This window comes from Egretta garzetta, unplaced genomic scaffold (genome assembly GCF_000687185.1).
Source record: "Egretta garzetta isolate BGI_Z169 unplaced genomic scaffold, ASM68718v1 scaffold168, whole genome shotgun sequence".
In the NCBI taxonomy this organism is placed as follows: Eukaryota; Metazoa; Chordata; class Aves; order Pelecaniformes; family Ardeidae; genus Egretta; species Egretta garzetta.
The window spans coordinates 2,514,259-2,528,530 of record NW_009260675.1 but is presented as its reverse complement, the minus strand read 5'-3'; the positions used below and the strand labels follow the sequence as shown (position 1 = coordinate 2,528,530).

The following is a 14,272-nucleotide window of genomic DNA, read 5'->3' as shown; positions in this document are numbered from 1 at the left end:
TACAAGTTTTGTGCATAGCACATTTAGAAACTGTTTAGCTACTGTGCCTCAAAACCACAGCATCATGATCGTATGTACTGCGTTGTTTATAAATATAACTGCAAGTGTTATTAGTTGATGACTCTATGTAGTAGGTCACTTTAAACCTGAGATCTCAGTAAAGCCTGCTGTCAGGCAGAAACTGTTTTTTTCAGGATTTAGTGGCAGCCTGTGATACGTACCTAATGACTTCTGAATCCACTGTGGATGACACGTGGAAACTGCAGGTGCTTCAGTATAACCAGACAACTGACACCTGGATGCTCCTGTCTATACCTAAGCAACAGACAGAAGAGATGAGTTCCATGAGCAAGAAATTGGGCAACCATGATAAAGTCTTTGCAGTAGAATGCATATTACAGTTCTAAAACAAACGTAATAGCTTTGCTGCTGCTTACTGTGAGAGATAATTAGAGCAACCTTCCCTCACGTGATTTTCTGAGTAGCATATGCAGGGGGTTTATCTGGTATGCTGCTAAAAAAATCAGTTTAGATTCAGAAGGGAGTCCTGTGTGCTTGCTAGGGTGAGAACACCAGAAAAATAACTCTAATCCATGCTGATAAAGGTACTGGATGACACACTTCCTGTTACGATGAATATTTTACGTGGAACAGATTTATGCTGTTGAACACCCAGTCAGTCAACTATTGGTAGTGCGTAGTCTTATGAAGTGTGTTCAAGACTTGTCTCCAAGTCACCAAAAAAAGACTTGCTAGTTCTGTCATATCTCAAGGTAACATTATACACTCTGAGCTCACCAGATGAGAGGTTGGAATGTGCAACGCTTAGGCTTCTTTAACCAGTGTCCTTTACAGCAATATAAATGAGGAAAGGTCTATTTTGTGGCTCCTCATTTGGAAATGAAGTCGATGGAAGTGTTGAGTAGTGCTCTGACGCAGGCAAATTTGTTCCTGCCCAATGATAGAAATGTCGTCACTATGGAAAGGATTAAGAGTATTTGGGCAGTGCTTAAATTCCTAACCTAAATAGTCTGAATAACTCCCTGGAGGCTCTTCTTTCATTATAATGCCTTCTACTTAGACTCAACTTATTTGCCAAAGTTAAGTGGTTTGAAAACCTCCACTATTGGGACTTTTCAGTAGGAATGCAGGCAGGCAGTGGTTAGATAACAGCACAGTGAGGATTTTGTGACACTTATTAGCACTTAAAGTGATAGAGTTAAGAACTGACCATGGACTCCAGATGTCTAATTTCATTTATACTTGTTAGGTAAATATTTTTTCATGGAGTTCTGTTGTGATTATACAAGTTTATCACCATAGTTCTAAAAGGTTCCACACACCAAAAAACTGACATGGAAGCAGCAGCAAGGTGGCTGCATTAAAATCACAACCAGAATAATAAGCACATTTCTTCAAAATTTTAAAAATGTTTGTCTTACTCTCTGAAGAAGCACTCTGTAGGAAGATTTGTTAAGAACAAGGTTTCAGGTGGCTAGTTCTGAAAGTTAAACTGTCAGTGGTAAGGAGTACACTTTTCATTAACCTGCATTTTAGCCTTGCATGGTTTAGATTTTTTTTTTTTTTTTTTTATAACACAGGCGCCTAGTTTGACCTTTTCCTAATAATAGTAATGGCAATTAATCAAAAAGTATGAACAAATAGACAGGTCTCCAAGTAATGTAAATTCACACATTCTTTTGAAGTCAGTGGAGATCCTTTGATTTACATTGGCCAAGGAACTATTCCAGTCAGGTTGTTCTTTGCATCCTTAGGACAGTAAAATGCTCGGCCCTGCCAAAACAGAAAAGTTCCCGTGCAAGTGCTCAACTCTCCTTACTTTAATAGTGATTGAGCAAAATCCTTAAAGACACTTGCATTTTTGATATCTCATAGAACAGTTATCTAGCTATCATAGAGTGAAATTTCCAGTGACTTATTTTATGTATGTACATAAAATCTGATGATAACATTACTGTACTAACTAATGACACAAACTGAGTTTATTCTGAGACTAGTATGTCTTCATGAGTTGATAAGTTGAATATGAAAAACTAGGATTTTAAAACCACTGATGCTGTTCTTTAGATTGTCCTATTACTACATTTAGTAGCTTTTTATAAAAGTAATTTGTGATTTATACTTTATGAAAATTGATAAAGGATCAGGCTTTTAAATATATCAGGCTTTATTGGCTCTCAAAAGTAAGAATGTTACATATAAAGTAACAGTATATTTTGGCAGGTTTTGAGAGCCATTTTTATAGTCCGATATCAATTAAATGAGTCCAAAGTAAGTGAAGTATAAAACAATCTTTCTCTGCATCATTACCTTCAGAGATCCCCAAATTTAAAACAAGGGGGCTTGCTTTTATTCTCACTCACCACAGTTTTTCACCAATTGTAACTCCTTTAACTTGGTAAAGATTCACATTATTTACAAGAGCGTAACTGAAAGATGAATCAGACCCAGAGGGTAGAAAAAGAATTACCAGTAAAATGTGACAGATAATTGAACATGAAATTTTTCATTTCTAGGCTTAATCATTTATATTTGGGTGATGTGTCTAGGCTGGTGTTGGTGGAGGAAGCCACACTGGATGCAGGCTCTGTGTTCGGAGGTGAAGGCAGGCAACCTGATTTCTCTAGGTAACAAAAGTTGTAACTGCAATGTAGTTCACAGCCAATGTGGAACTGCTGCTACTCCAAGTCGTCTAGAGAAAAAAGAAAGCGAATAGTCTATGTTGGCCCTAGTATGAATCTCACATGGAGCTCCGTAATTTAGGCTCCTTTTCATCAGTACTTTATGTATGTAGCTCGAAGTCCAGAAAGAATTGCATTCATATCTTTACTCAGACACTTACAGTAGCTATTTTAGGAACTCTTAAGTGCAGTTATACTGGAAAACACAGCAATTAAAAATACTGCCTCACTGAAGAGACCTACTTTTGTATATTTAATTGAGATTGGCAGGCAACCTTTTCTGAATAAAACTGGTATCTCTAGCTTTCTATTATGAGTGAATTACAGCTGATACAGATGTGTCCATGCAGTTTTAAAGACCTCTGACATGTTCGTACCTTACCATTTTGTGTCAGGATACTCACAGGAGAATTATCTTTCCTTCCACTACCACGTCTTTTTTGATTGATTGTAGTCATGCATTGTCAGGTATCACCCATTCCCTTATGTTTTATGCTCAGTAGCTTTTCTTAGGACAACACATGCCATATTATTGATCCAAGCCTAATGAGCTTTAGACCATTCCAGAAAAAGCAGAACTGAGAGAAAAAGAGATAACGGGTCAGAGGTGAAAAAAAGGAAAGCATGAGGTCAAAGTGAGATGAAGAAGAGGCTCAGAGTAAAGTGTAAGGGGAAAAAAAAAAGACAAAAACCCAAAGAATGTGGAATCCATACTTGATTTTCTGGCGGAAGCAGTACTTTAAGAAAATCTGTATGTATGGTACCATTCTGAGAAACCTTTGATTTTTTCTTAATTTTTTTTACTGTCTTGGAATGAAGAAAGTGGAATAAAGGAGGAAAACAATATGCACAAGTAAGCTTCTGCACATAGAATAAATCAACACAGGGTGACATTTTTCAGTGGAAGCTGAGAGAATACTGTATTACACAAATGTGACAGAGTGATCCTGCGGAAGAAAGAAAACAACTTTTTCTTCATTTCTCTTGAATTTATTATGCCTGCACAACACTAAATCTATGTTTTTCTGCATGAGCAATATGATACAGTTGTTAACTATATGAACACATGCTTAGCAAAGGCCACTGTGAACATTAGTACTTTATCATATCAAGTATTTTACTTTATCTCCTAGTTTTAATTTTGCGGCTGAACAGAATCCTACAATGCTTTGACACATTATGAGTCTCTTCTAAGAGCTATTTAATGTCTTGGTATCTGAGTGCTATAAGACAAAAAGCTTATCTGTTCTGTTCAGGCAGAAGGTAGAAAAGAATGATTTAGGTTTTGTAAGACTAAAAAAAAAAATCCTAGTGGAAGGCTTTATCTGAAGGTTGTTTAACACATTTCCCTGAACACTGGCAGTCTGATCTCTTCTGGAAAAAAATCTGCTCGTCTGGGGCATTGCTTTGTTTCTGATGCTTGACACAAATGTGGGTATTCTCAGCTGCTTCTCATGGAGACCGGCTGCCTGGCAGCACCGTGAGAGGAGGGGCACGCCAGTTCCACGCTGTACACCGCAAGCTTGCCTTGCAGAAGCGAAGTGTTTTATGGGTGCACTGGATCAATGCACCTGACTATCAGCTGAAACTATACTCAGAATGTGTAATACTGAATTTCTAGGTACTTCTATTGATAACATTAATATTTACATTGTCAACTCTCACGTAACCAAGGGCTTCTCATGAATTATATCTCTGAACTGTCAGCTGTACTGGTAGTCGTGATTTTTGAAGAATAACGTTCCATTAGCAAACTTTCTCGAGGACTCAAAGTTCTTTTTTTAAATTTTATGGAAGAATTAACATATCAATAAGTAAATCAGAAATATATTCTCTTAGCACAATGCCAAGCGACACAGCTTTACCTAATAGTGGTATTTAACATACCGGTGTTCAAGATAATGAGCTATTTGCCCCATTGTTCATGTAATGTGAATTTAATCATAATTTAAGCTTTCTGCTTGAATTTACAAATCAGATAAGCCACTTGTCGCTGTTTGCCTTGCCACTGACTTATAGTACCATAATAAACCGATCAGACCTAAAGACCAACTTCTTTGCTCTATAAACTAGCGCACATCATGTCCTTTAAGTGCAGATCAATGTCTGCTCCATTTCTCAGCTACATGCATTTCAAAAATACCTCTCAGCTGTCAGCTCACCTTTACCAATGCAGTCTTCTCTGAAATGCCTTATATATTCCAGGCAGACTCTGAAACTGAACCTCTAAATCAGAAGACAAAAGGAGATGGATTAATCAATAAGGATGCTTTCATTTTCTCTATTTTTTCCCCAGGCTGAATCCCCAGACATAACAATCAAATCAGTCTAGTCTAAACTATACCAAGGCCTATAAAGGTTACTTGACAAAGATTCTCTTTTTCACACAGACAAGATAGCCGTGTTTTTCTCCCTTTCTCTCTCTCTTTCTTCCTTTAAGTAGACTTGATTTTGGACTTTCACTTACAGGAGAAAATAATAGAACACTTCCCCCCACCCTCCTATTTTGTTTCTAAATATCTGCTGCTTTCAGTATGCTACCATATCTATCACAATGTTAGAGTAAGACTTTACGGACCACATAAAATTATTTACTTCACTCATTGCTTAACTAGACTTGTTTTGTGAGGGTGAAAAGCCCAGAGATCCTAAAAAAAAAAAATGGCACATTCAAGCATTTAAATGATATCACTCACATTTAAGTACTGGCAGAAAATTAACAACTACACATGACCCTCTGTGCACTGAAATTGTCTTTGGACTCGTTCTCAAAAATTTATCTTTTAAACATATGAACCGCTGATTTTCTTATTAACTAAATTTAACACATGTAAAACTGTGAGTTTCTGAGTTAAATTTTGTATTAAAATAATAAAATTTTCCCTTTTAACTGTGAATGCAGCCAAATCAACATTCCAGGTGGCATGGTCATAGCTTGTTTTAGAGTTCCTGCTGGATCTGCCATTAACCGTGAGTGCTTTTGGCCTATCACAAGATATGAAAACTATTTACAGAAAAGAGTATTTGAAGGAATTGCTGAAAACTATGTGTAAAGGTGGCCCTGTTGATAAAGTGTATTGGGAAATCCAATAAACTGAGATAAAGTCCCTTACCAAAGTCAGATGTTATGAGGGCGTATACTTAGTTCAGAAGAGAAGATGTACCACGGAGTGGCATGAGGTTAATTAATGAAGCGAAGAGGCAAGAGTATGTAACAAGATAAGAGGAATATGCGGTTCCCAAAGTTTTTGGTGTGTGAGCTGCCTGTTTTCTGGGTGTTGGTTTTTTACCTGTTATTTGTATCTGCTAGTTCTCATGATATTAAAACCAGCTATGCTAACTTGAATGATCAGAAAACAGGTTCAAAACAAATAAAATCAAGTATTTTTTTACATAGCTAGTAACTAGTGAAACTCCTTGTCACAGGGTGTTACAGATGCCGAAAATGTTAATGAGATCTGGAAACAGAGACTGTAGGAGAAAACGTCAGTCAAGAGATATTAAACACAAAGATGAGATACAGCCTACAGGGCAAGAGCTCCCTCATGGGTAGAGCCCTGGAAGCTGAGAGGGAGCTGGTGGGACTCAGAGTGGAAGTATTGCTCAATATTTTTCCCTAAATATCCAGGACTAGGTAAACATTTGGCCTGCCCCACTACCACTGTGCTTAGGTTAAGATCTCTTCCTTTCTGAATTTAAATCGAGAATGAAAGCAAATCCAATCCCTTTCTTGTTTTAATCTGTTTTAATGAAATAAAATGCAGTGCGGCACTGCACACTATTTTATTTTTTAACAAAAACAGTTCAACTAGTTCAGATAGAATCTAAAGATCTTGTTTCCTTCGGTTAACAGACACGTAGGTTTGCATACTGTCTGCCCCGAAGAGTTCATCATGTAAAGCATGATAGAGCAAACAGCTGCAATAAATAGAGTGAGAATAAGGACTATGTTTTATAATACTGGAACCATGATCTAAGCAAGTGCACATTTCCTGTCTGAGTCATATAATATTTGTTTGGCTTTTGTCTCCCCAGAATAACTATCCACTGTGCTTGAGTGCCAACCAGTGCAGAGTTTTGGACAGGTTTACTTTAGAAACCCAGTGGAAGAAAACCGGGGGAAATACATGTGCTTGAGGCAAAGTGCTATGTAAATTGGCATCTCTGATGAGGGCAGGATTAAATTAACAAAATTGGCAGCTTGAAGAGGACTTCTTTCTTTTTCTCTTTTGTGGGACTGACAATGAATATGGAACCCTCGAGTGCCATTTCATTGAGTTGGTTTTCATGTCTTTAGGCAGTGAATTAATTTACCAAGTCTATGGGAAAACTGTTAGAGAGTTAGCAATTTCTTCATAAAAGGGAATCCTGCTAACTTTTATGTATTTTATGTAATATGAGAGATGTTTTATGAATATAGTTCTAGAAGTTGGCGATGTATTATACCAGCACCAGTACTGAAACTTCTTCCTGTTTCAATCTAGGCACTTAATCATGATATAGTATCTCCCACTGCTATATTTACCTACTCTACCCACCTATACTAACCCTCTCCTTCTAATTTAGTCAAAGCCTAAGACACTCAATTACGAACTGGCGTTATGGATTTGTCAAATAAGTTCTGTTAATTATCTTTTATGGACCAGTATGGTAGAATATTTTCTTTAAGTACACTGAAAGCATTTAATAGTGTACTGAAATTATTCTAGTAGTTTGCTAACTATGTTGTATGTTCTTAGGAGATGCAATTAGAAAATTATATAACATTGCATCTGTCATGGAAAAGAACATAATTCTATTGTTATATCTTTTCCATGTCAGATGCCATACTAATTACATCATTTGACAACTACTAGCTGTAACAGATTATACACATCCAAGTCATGTAATCTCTTTCATGAGTAAGATAGCATTACGTAATTGTCAAATGACCCAATGGAAAACAAAATTAATTCACTGAGTAGTATTACTTATCTTAATTATATATTTACAGCTTTATTAAATATACAAGGATAAAATCTCCCCAAATATCTAAGGAGGTTAGGGTATAGATCCAATAAAAAACTTTAAAAAGGCTTTAGATAGAAACATGGTCCCAGGGTAAATAAAACCAAACTGTATTCCAAGAAGTTTCCGTTAAATGTCTGCCTAATCCTGGAGGTACTACAATCTATAATTTTCTTCCTTTTTAATTTAAAAATTCTCTTTGGCTTCTACTACCAGGCAAGTCAGTGCTGTTTATATCTAAAGCCTATACATTAACTAGTTGTTTATCTTCCATCCCCATAAAAAGTGGGGTCAGTGACTGTTTTTTGGTCTTAGTGCTGCTATTCTGTAGTGTGTCCTGGGATGGGCTCAACGTTAAGACAGCCACTTGGTCTTATTTCTTCAGTTTGGATGTACCCTCAGGAACTCTGGCTGGAGCATTGCATTTTGCTCACTTCTCAGAGTGCCCACCACATGTGTTAGAGTTTATCTGCAGTCAGATGACAGATGGAGTGACATTCCAGCTGTCTAAGTCTTGAAATTACGGCACCAGGCAACTAAGGTGATCCAAAATTCTTATGCACACAGTTGTTAGAAAAGTAAATGAGATTTGAGCATAACCTATGGAATAAATTTGCCTCCAAAGAACATATAAATGGCTGGAACTTGTCTTGAGTGTCAGCTGGGACTCAGATTGCTCCATGAGTGTTTTGTCCTGGTCAGTGTGGACAGTTTCCCGTTGACAAGGAGATCTGTAATCTGGGAGTCACTCGCTCATCCTACAGGGAAAGTGATGTTTAGGTCACTGTCTTCTGCTCTACACTACACTTCTGATTCAAAGTCTCGCATTGTGGGAATGTTTCAGAATCGGCCTGATGACATTTCTGTATACTTGCAGAGACACACAATGTTCAACAACCAGTTCTTCTGGTTAGTATTGTTGCACTAGGAAAGGAACAAAAGACACTACCTGGTGCCAGCCTTTAACTGTTGAGTGGAAAAAACCCCATAGCCTCATTTCTACTGCTGTAAGATTTTTAAAAGATGCATTGGTCATTACTAATGATGTCACAATATTTTATTATAGGTTACTTATGAAATTGCTGGTGCGATAGAAAAAAATAAAGATTCCCTTTCACAAAATCTCGTGTTTGTAATGAAAAGTAAGTAAATGTTTTGTGGTTGCTGTTGTTGTTAGAAATCAAGACATTATGTCTTGACTTTAATTTTCATTTTAGTTTTAAGAAAAATTCATATCTATTTTATTTCCAGTAAAAAACCCCACCCTCATCTTTTTGAAGTGTGTACACATTGTTTGAAATTTGCTCTAATTTAGAAAGCTTTTAGAATTCATGAACATAAAGCATCTTCATGATGTGATATGGTGTAAAGAACAAGAAGGTATAGTGTGATAGCTAAGTATGACTTAAAGATACCATTGAGTATTAAGTAAACAAAAAATAAACCCCAGAATATAGGGAAGGTAAATAAGGCTCCTAAAATCATAGAGACTGCAGGAGGATGTGCTTCGCTGCTTGAGTACCCTTCCAAAAGCAGGAACTTGTGGGCGTTCTTATGTTTTTCAATGAATAGATACAAATGTCCATTGAAATACAAAATTAAATACCTTTCCATGTGCATATTATATAATTATGCCTCATAATAATGCATGCCAGTGATTAATTAATGATGCATAATTAGATTATTAAAAACCTCTATCATTTACCCTTTCTATGAAGAAAAACAAAACAACTTCCTCAGGGAAATGTTAGTGTATCCTGACATGTTAATTGTCTTTTCTCCAAACTCTGCAGTTTTTCACTTAATACATTATAAACCTGTATTTCTTTCCATAGAAATAGAGGTCTTTTGGAGGTCATATTTGTCTTCCAAATCAGCCCCGCTGTTACAATGTATAGGGTTTTAGCAATTTTACTGTGAAATTAGCTAAACTCCCTAGTAAAACAATGGATGCATTTTAAAGGCAAACAGTGTATATTAAGGATGAAGAAAGACATGGAAGAATTGATCTTGAATATAATTCTATTGATGATAGTTTTAGAGACATTCCAGCTCTCACTACTCGGAATTTACATGATAATCTGCCAATGAATATAAGAAGGTTTGGCAACTTCCAGTATGTTGTACAAGAGAGCGCATTCTTCCCTTCTCTTGCATAGTCTGCTTTTGCACTTCCATTGCTATTCTGTGCTGTCAGCTATGCAACTGTTACAAGGGAAGAACGGAGGATTGGATTGGATATAAAATGTTTGATCCGCTGAGAATGCTTATATAATTAATGTCATAATAATAACAATAATAATTAATGGAAAAATTCTGAAGGCAGAATAGTTACAAGCATGTAAGTCATTTAAGGGCTACGTTCCTTCTTTTTTAAGTGATGTGAGCTTAAAACCTATTGTCAGTGGCATATTTCCTTTAGGGTCAGTTTCATAAGTTAGGTAGAAGTACACCTTAAGTGCATGTTTCCTTTGAATTTCATTGAATTTAGTTTTCTTAATCAAAACTTTTAAATATGCTAACAACATTAAAGTAATTTGCATATGTGTGTAAGAATATGGAACATACCTGTCAGACAAATAAATCAGGAGAGACTGCTGACATAGGTTTTTTATGTTTTAATTTGAAGGATATAATTTTAATGCCTTTCCTAATACTACTTATTACATTTGTCCATATTTTTAAACTATGGAGGTTTACTATGTCCACTGATTGTGCTGAACTTGTTTCAAGTATCTGCTTTACTATGTTCCTCATAATTTTATTATTCCTGTTAAGTAAGCAATAATAATCTCCACAGAAAAAGGGAAACGCATCTATTGCATTTAAGCATCTAATAAATATATCCTTAGATAGCTAATAAACAGCAAACTGATGATTTTTACCTGCTATGCTAAACACAATGACATTATTTATTCCATTCTGGTTTTTTGTTTGTTTTATTCATGTGATGGGTGTGATCATAATGCCAGTTTGTTAGTTCTTAAAAAAAAATAAAAATAAAAATTAAAGATAGTTAAGGATGTATCACACAACAGATTTTTAATACTTAGCGGTGCTGTGGCAGTATAAGCAGTATGTAATCATGATTACATTTTAAAAAGACCGTGACCATAATCTCACAAAGGATAACTTGACTGAAATTAACATAGGGTATCCTATCTCTCTTAAAATTCAGGTTTTTATTTTTAAAAACACCTCTTGGAAGTGTATTTGTTTTGTAAATCGTAATTATCACCATTGCATCAAACATCTGTATGGCATTGTCTTTATTCTGTAAATGTTTGTAAGTGTGGTCTTGATGTAGAGACATATGAACCCAGCTTGCTACAGTTGTGTCCTTCACCTTGCCTTTTTTTTTTTTCTTCATCCCTTCCCATATTATGTTTTATATAATTCCTTTTCTCTGGTGCAGTGAGTGTCTATAATTTGTTTTTACCAAGAGCCTTGATAATTTCTAAATACTACATGTTAGGTAAATGTTGCTCAGAATGCATCTCTTATATTGCTTTAATAGATGGATAAATTGGGAGTCTGTAATGGAACAAAATTCAGAGTTGATGGTCACATAAGTAATTAAATTTAGACAGATCACAGTCTGAAAGTTTTGTTTTCTGCCCTGTTTTGTTCATTACAGGACTTGAATATGTTTAAAAATAGTGTTACTGATGGCTAACATCCTTAGATATTGAATGCTCTTTGATAACTAACATAATATAACAGTTTATTGGTTTATCCACTGGTTTTAAGTTTGCTTATTGAATTCTGTCTCCTGCTGCATGTCTTTTTACTTCTAAATACAATTTATATAACTTTCTAACCTGTATTTTATCTTCATGCATTAATTTCTTCTTTTTTTCCCAGCCAGTGAAAATGTAGTCATCAATCAATTGTTCCAGTCCAAGCTGACACAAACTGGATCACTTATTCCTCCATATCATTCCCTTAAAATCAAAGGGTGTAAAGCAGCTTTGCTGAGTAAAAAACCTTCAGTAGCCTGTGCAAGTGGAGAAGCAAAAAAATACATTGAGCTCAGCAAGGTAACAATTTAGGACTCTTTCTGCTCTTTGCTCCTTGAAGATTATTCTCAGTTAATTTGTAATTTCTGAAAGCTCCTTGTTCTCTGCTTTATTCTCTGTAGTCATTAAACTATTAAAACAATCTAGTGCTTAATATGAACACTAAAGGAATAGTGAGAACTAACAGCTTGTAATTTACTAACAGTAGTAATGCTGGTTCAAGAACCTCTTTCTTGGACTCTCTGAGCAGGAGGTTGGGCCAGATGATGAGGTACCTTCAAGCCTGAACCATTCCATGATTTTGTGGTTCCAAGGCTTAGCAATGGATGCGATATTGCTGATTTGGGGCTGTATAGGAACACTTCTTTGTTTTGTCACCTTAGCTGACTTTATGATGAACAGTTAAGTAAATTAAAGCATAGGAAGCGGAAAAATAAAACCTCAATGCCTTTATTGTGTTAACCTGAGAAATTTCCAGTTTGCAGAAGATAGTTTTTGTGATTTTGTATGAAGATCAACCCTGTATATTTTGGAAAACATTGTTACTTTAAATGGTCACTTGCATGTCAATCTTCCCAGTCAATTTGAAATCAAATCAAACTGTCTCCATTTCTGAACTTCTCTATTTTTCTGCTAGCTAAGTCAACCAAAAAGTTAAAAAAGAACCAAAACAAAAAGGAAGGGGGGGGGGGGGGGGGGAGGAACCTGGGAGGCTATCAGAAAATTAAGTGTTCATGTCACATGGAATATCCCTCTTTTGATGAGAAATTAGATGATCTGCTGAGTCCATTCTTGACAGAGCTTTGGAATTCCTCCTTCTTCTAGAAAAGAAGCAAGCAGTTCTCACAATACATCAGCTGCCTCACCAGGCTTCTTGAATCTTATGACTCTATTTTTGGCTTACAGCTGCATAAAATTGATTCGGTCATGGGATTAAGGAGCCCGCTCTCATGTGTCGTTGTGGAAGGCTTTATGCAAGTACATCCATAGAATAGCAATGGGAGTTTCCTTGTAGCCCCCCTGCTGATAGCAGCATAATTCCTGTCTACTGTTCTTGTCAGTAATCTCAGTGGAAAAACTTAAGTTGAAGTGAATGGTGTTGGTTTAAGGCTATATTTAGCAAACAGCTGAGGAATCACAAGGTGCCTGTAGGTGCCTTTCCACTATAGTAACAGCTTCCTAGAGGAAGCTTCCTAAGGCTGTGAAAAAGATCCTAGTCCCATACATGGAAGGAAGTATGAAAAGCATCTCTAAGTTAGAAGCCTAATCAAGCCTGTTTCAAGGGAAACACCACACAGCTGGGATCTCTGAAACTATGAGGTTTTTGAGCAGTCCAGAATAGCTTTTAACCTGGAGTTACTCTCTTGAGAGATAGAAGACATATTCAAATTCCTTTGGGAAGCATGATAAATTAAGTCAGAAATTCCAGATTCAGTGAGAATGCTCTAAACTTTTAGGTATTAGATGGAAGGTGAGAAGAACTTCATCCTTCATCTGCCCACAGAGACAAGGATGGCTTGGCTTCTCAAAGGTAGGCTTTGAGAAGAGCTGCGCAGGTGAGACAGAACACCACTTAGCTTGGAGATACTAAGTTGGCCTAATTTGAGCAAGGTACCGTGCTGCCCTGCAGGATGGAAGCAAAACTTTAGGTATCTAAGTTGTTCCAGTGGCAAAAAAGAGGCACGTGTTGTTTTGGAATAGGCACCTGATGCAGGAGCTGGAAGTAGGTAAGTGCTTCAAGTATTCTGTGGATCAAGCCCACATCTATAACTCTGCTGTCCCAAATAATTTCTTCCCTTTTCCAGTATAGCCTTGAAAATCCACTGTGATGGGCTGGAATAATGTTGGTTTTGTTGTTTTGTTGTTGTTATTATAATTGGAAATGCAATGTAAGGGACATTTTCTTGTCAGCATAGAATTAAAATGACTATATGATGGAAAATCATAACCACTGCATTTTTATTAGAGTTTATCCTGAGGGTAAAGACAATAAAGAGGAAAAAAAAAAAAAAGAGAAAGTGGGGAGGGGGAGAAAGAGGGACATTAAGGCAAGAATTATCAACCAGAGACTAGCATTCCTTTTCTATCTGAAATCTGAGTTGTAACATACATCATACTGTAGGCAGTGAGAAATGCAAAATGGAAGGTGTTCATGTTGCTGTGTATGGACAGTCATCTAGACTCCACCATGTCCAGGAAAGAGAAGAAGATGCTTTCAGAGGCCAGATAAGAGTTTGCTGTGATTCCCCTCCCCTTGCAGCTTCTCATCTGCAGTCCTAGCTACTTGCTAAGTTATATAATTATAGATTTCTCTGTGTATGGCCATGTATCTACCTGTTTACCTTCCCATAAATGACTTTTCCCTTGATTTTGGGCATGCTGTCACATGTAAGGATGGTCTACCACTTTGAACTCACCACTCTATTTGTAGTAGTGTCCAAGAGAACAGTGTATCCATCCTAAGATAGACATGAACAGATCTAGTAGCTGGCCAGAATTTTGGAGCACATAAGGAGTCACAGCAATTTGGGGATGTCAGCTTAA

At 36.5% G+C, this 14,272-nt stretch overlaps 1 protein-coding gene across 1 annotated transcript in view; it reads left to right on the top strand.

The window, feature by feature from the left end:
* MYO16 (myosin XVI) overlaps positions 1 to 14,272 on the top strand; it is a gene marked incomplete at its 5' end in the record, with an annotated part of 129,700 nt that overhangs the window by 28,218 nt on the left and 87,210 nt on the right. The window contains 2 exons of the mRNA XM_009645751.2: positions 8,776 to 8,851; positions 11,574 to 11,749. Of these exons, the coding sequence (XP_009644046.1) occupies positions 8,776 to 8,851; positions 11,574 to 11,749 (252 nt within the window). The remainder of the gene's footprint in view (positions 1 to 8,775; positions 8,852 to 11,573; positions 11,750 to 14,272) is intronic.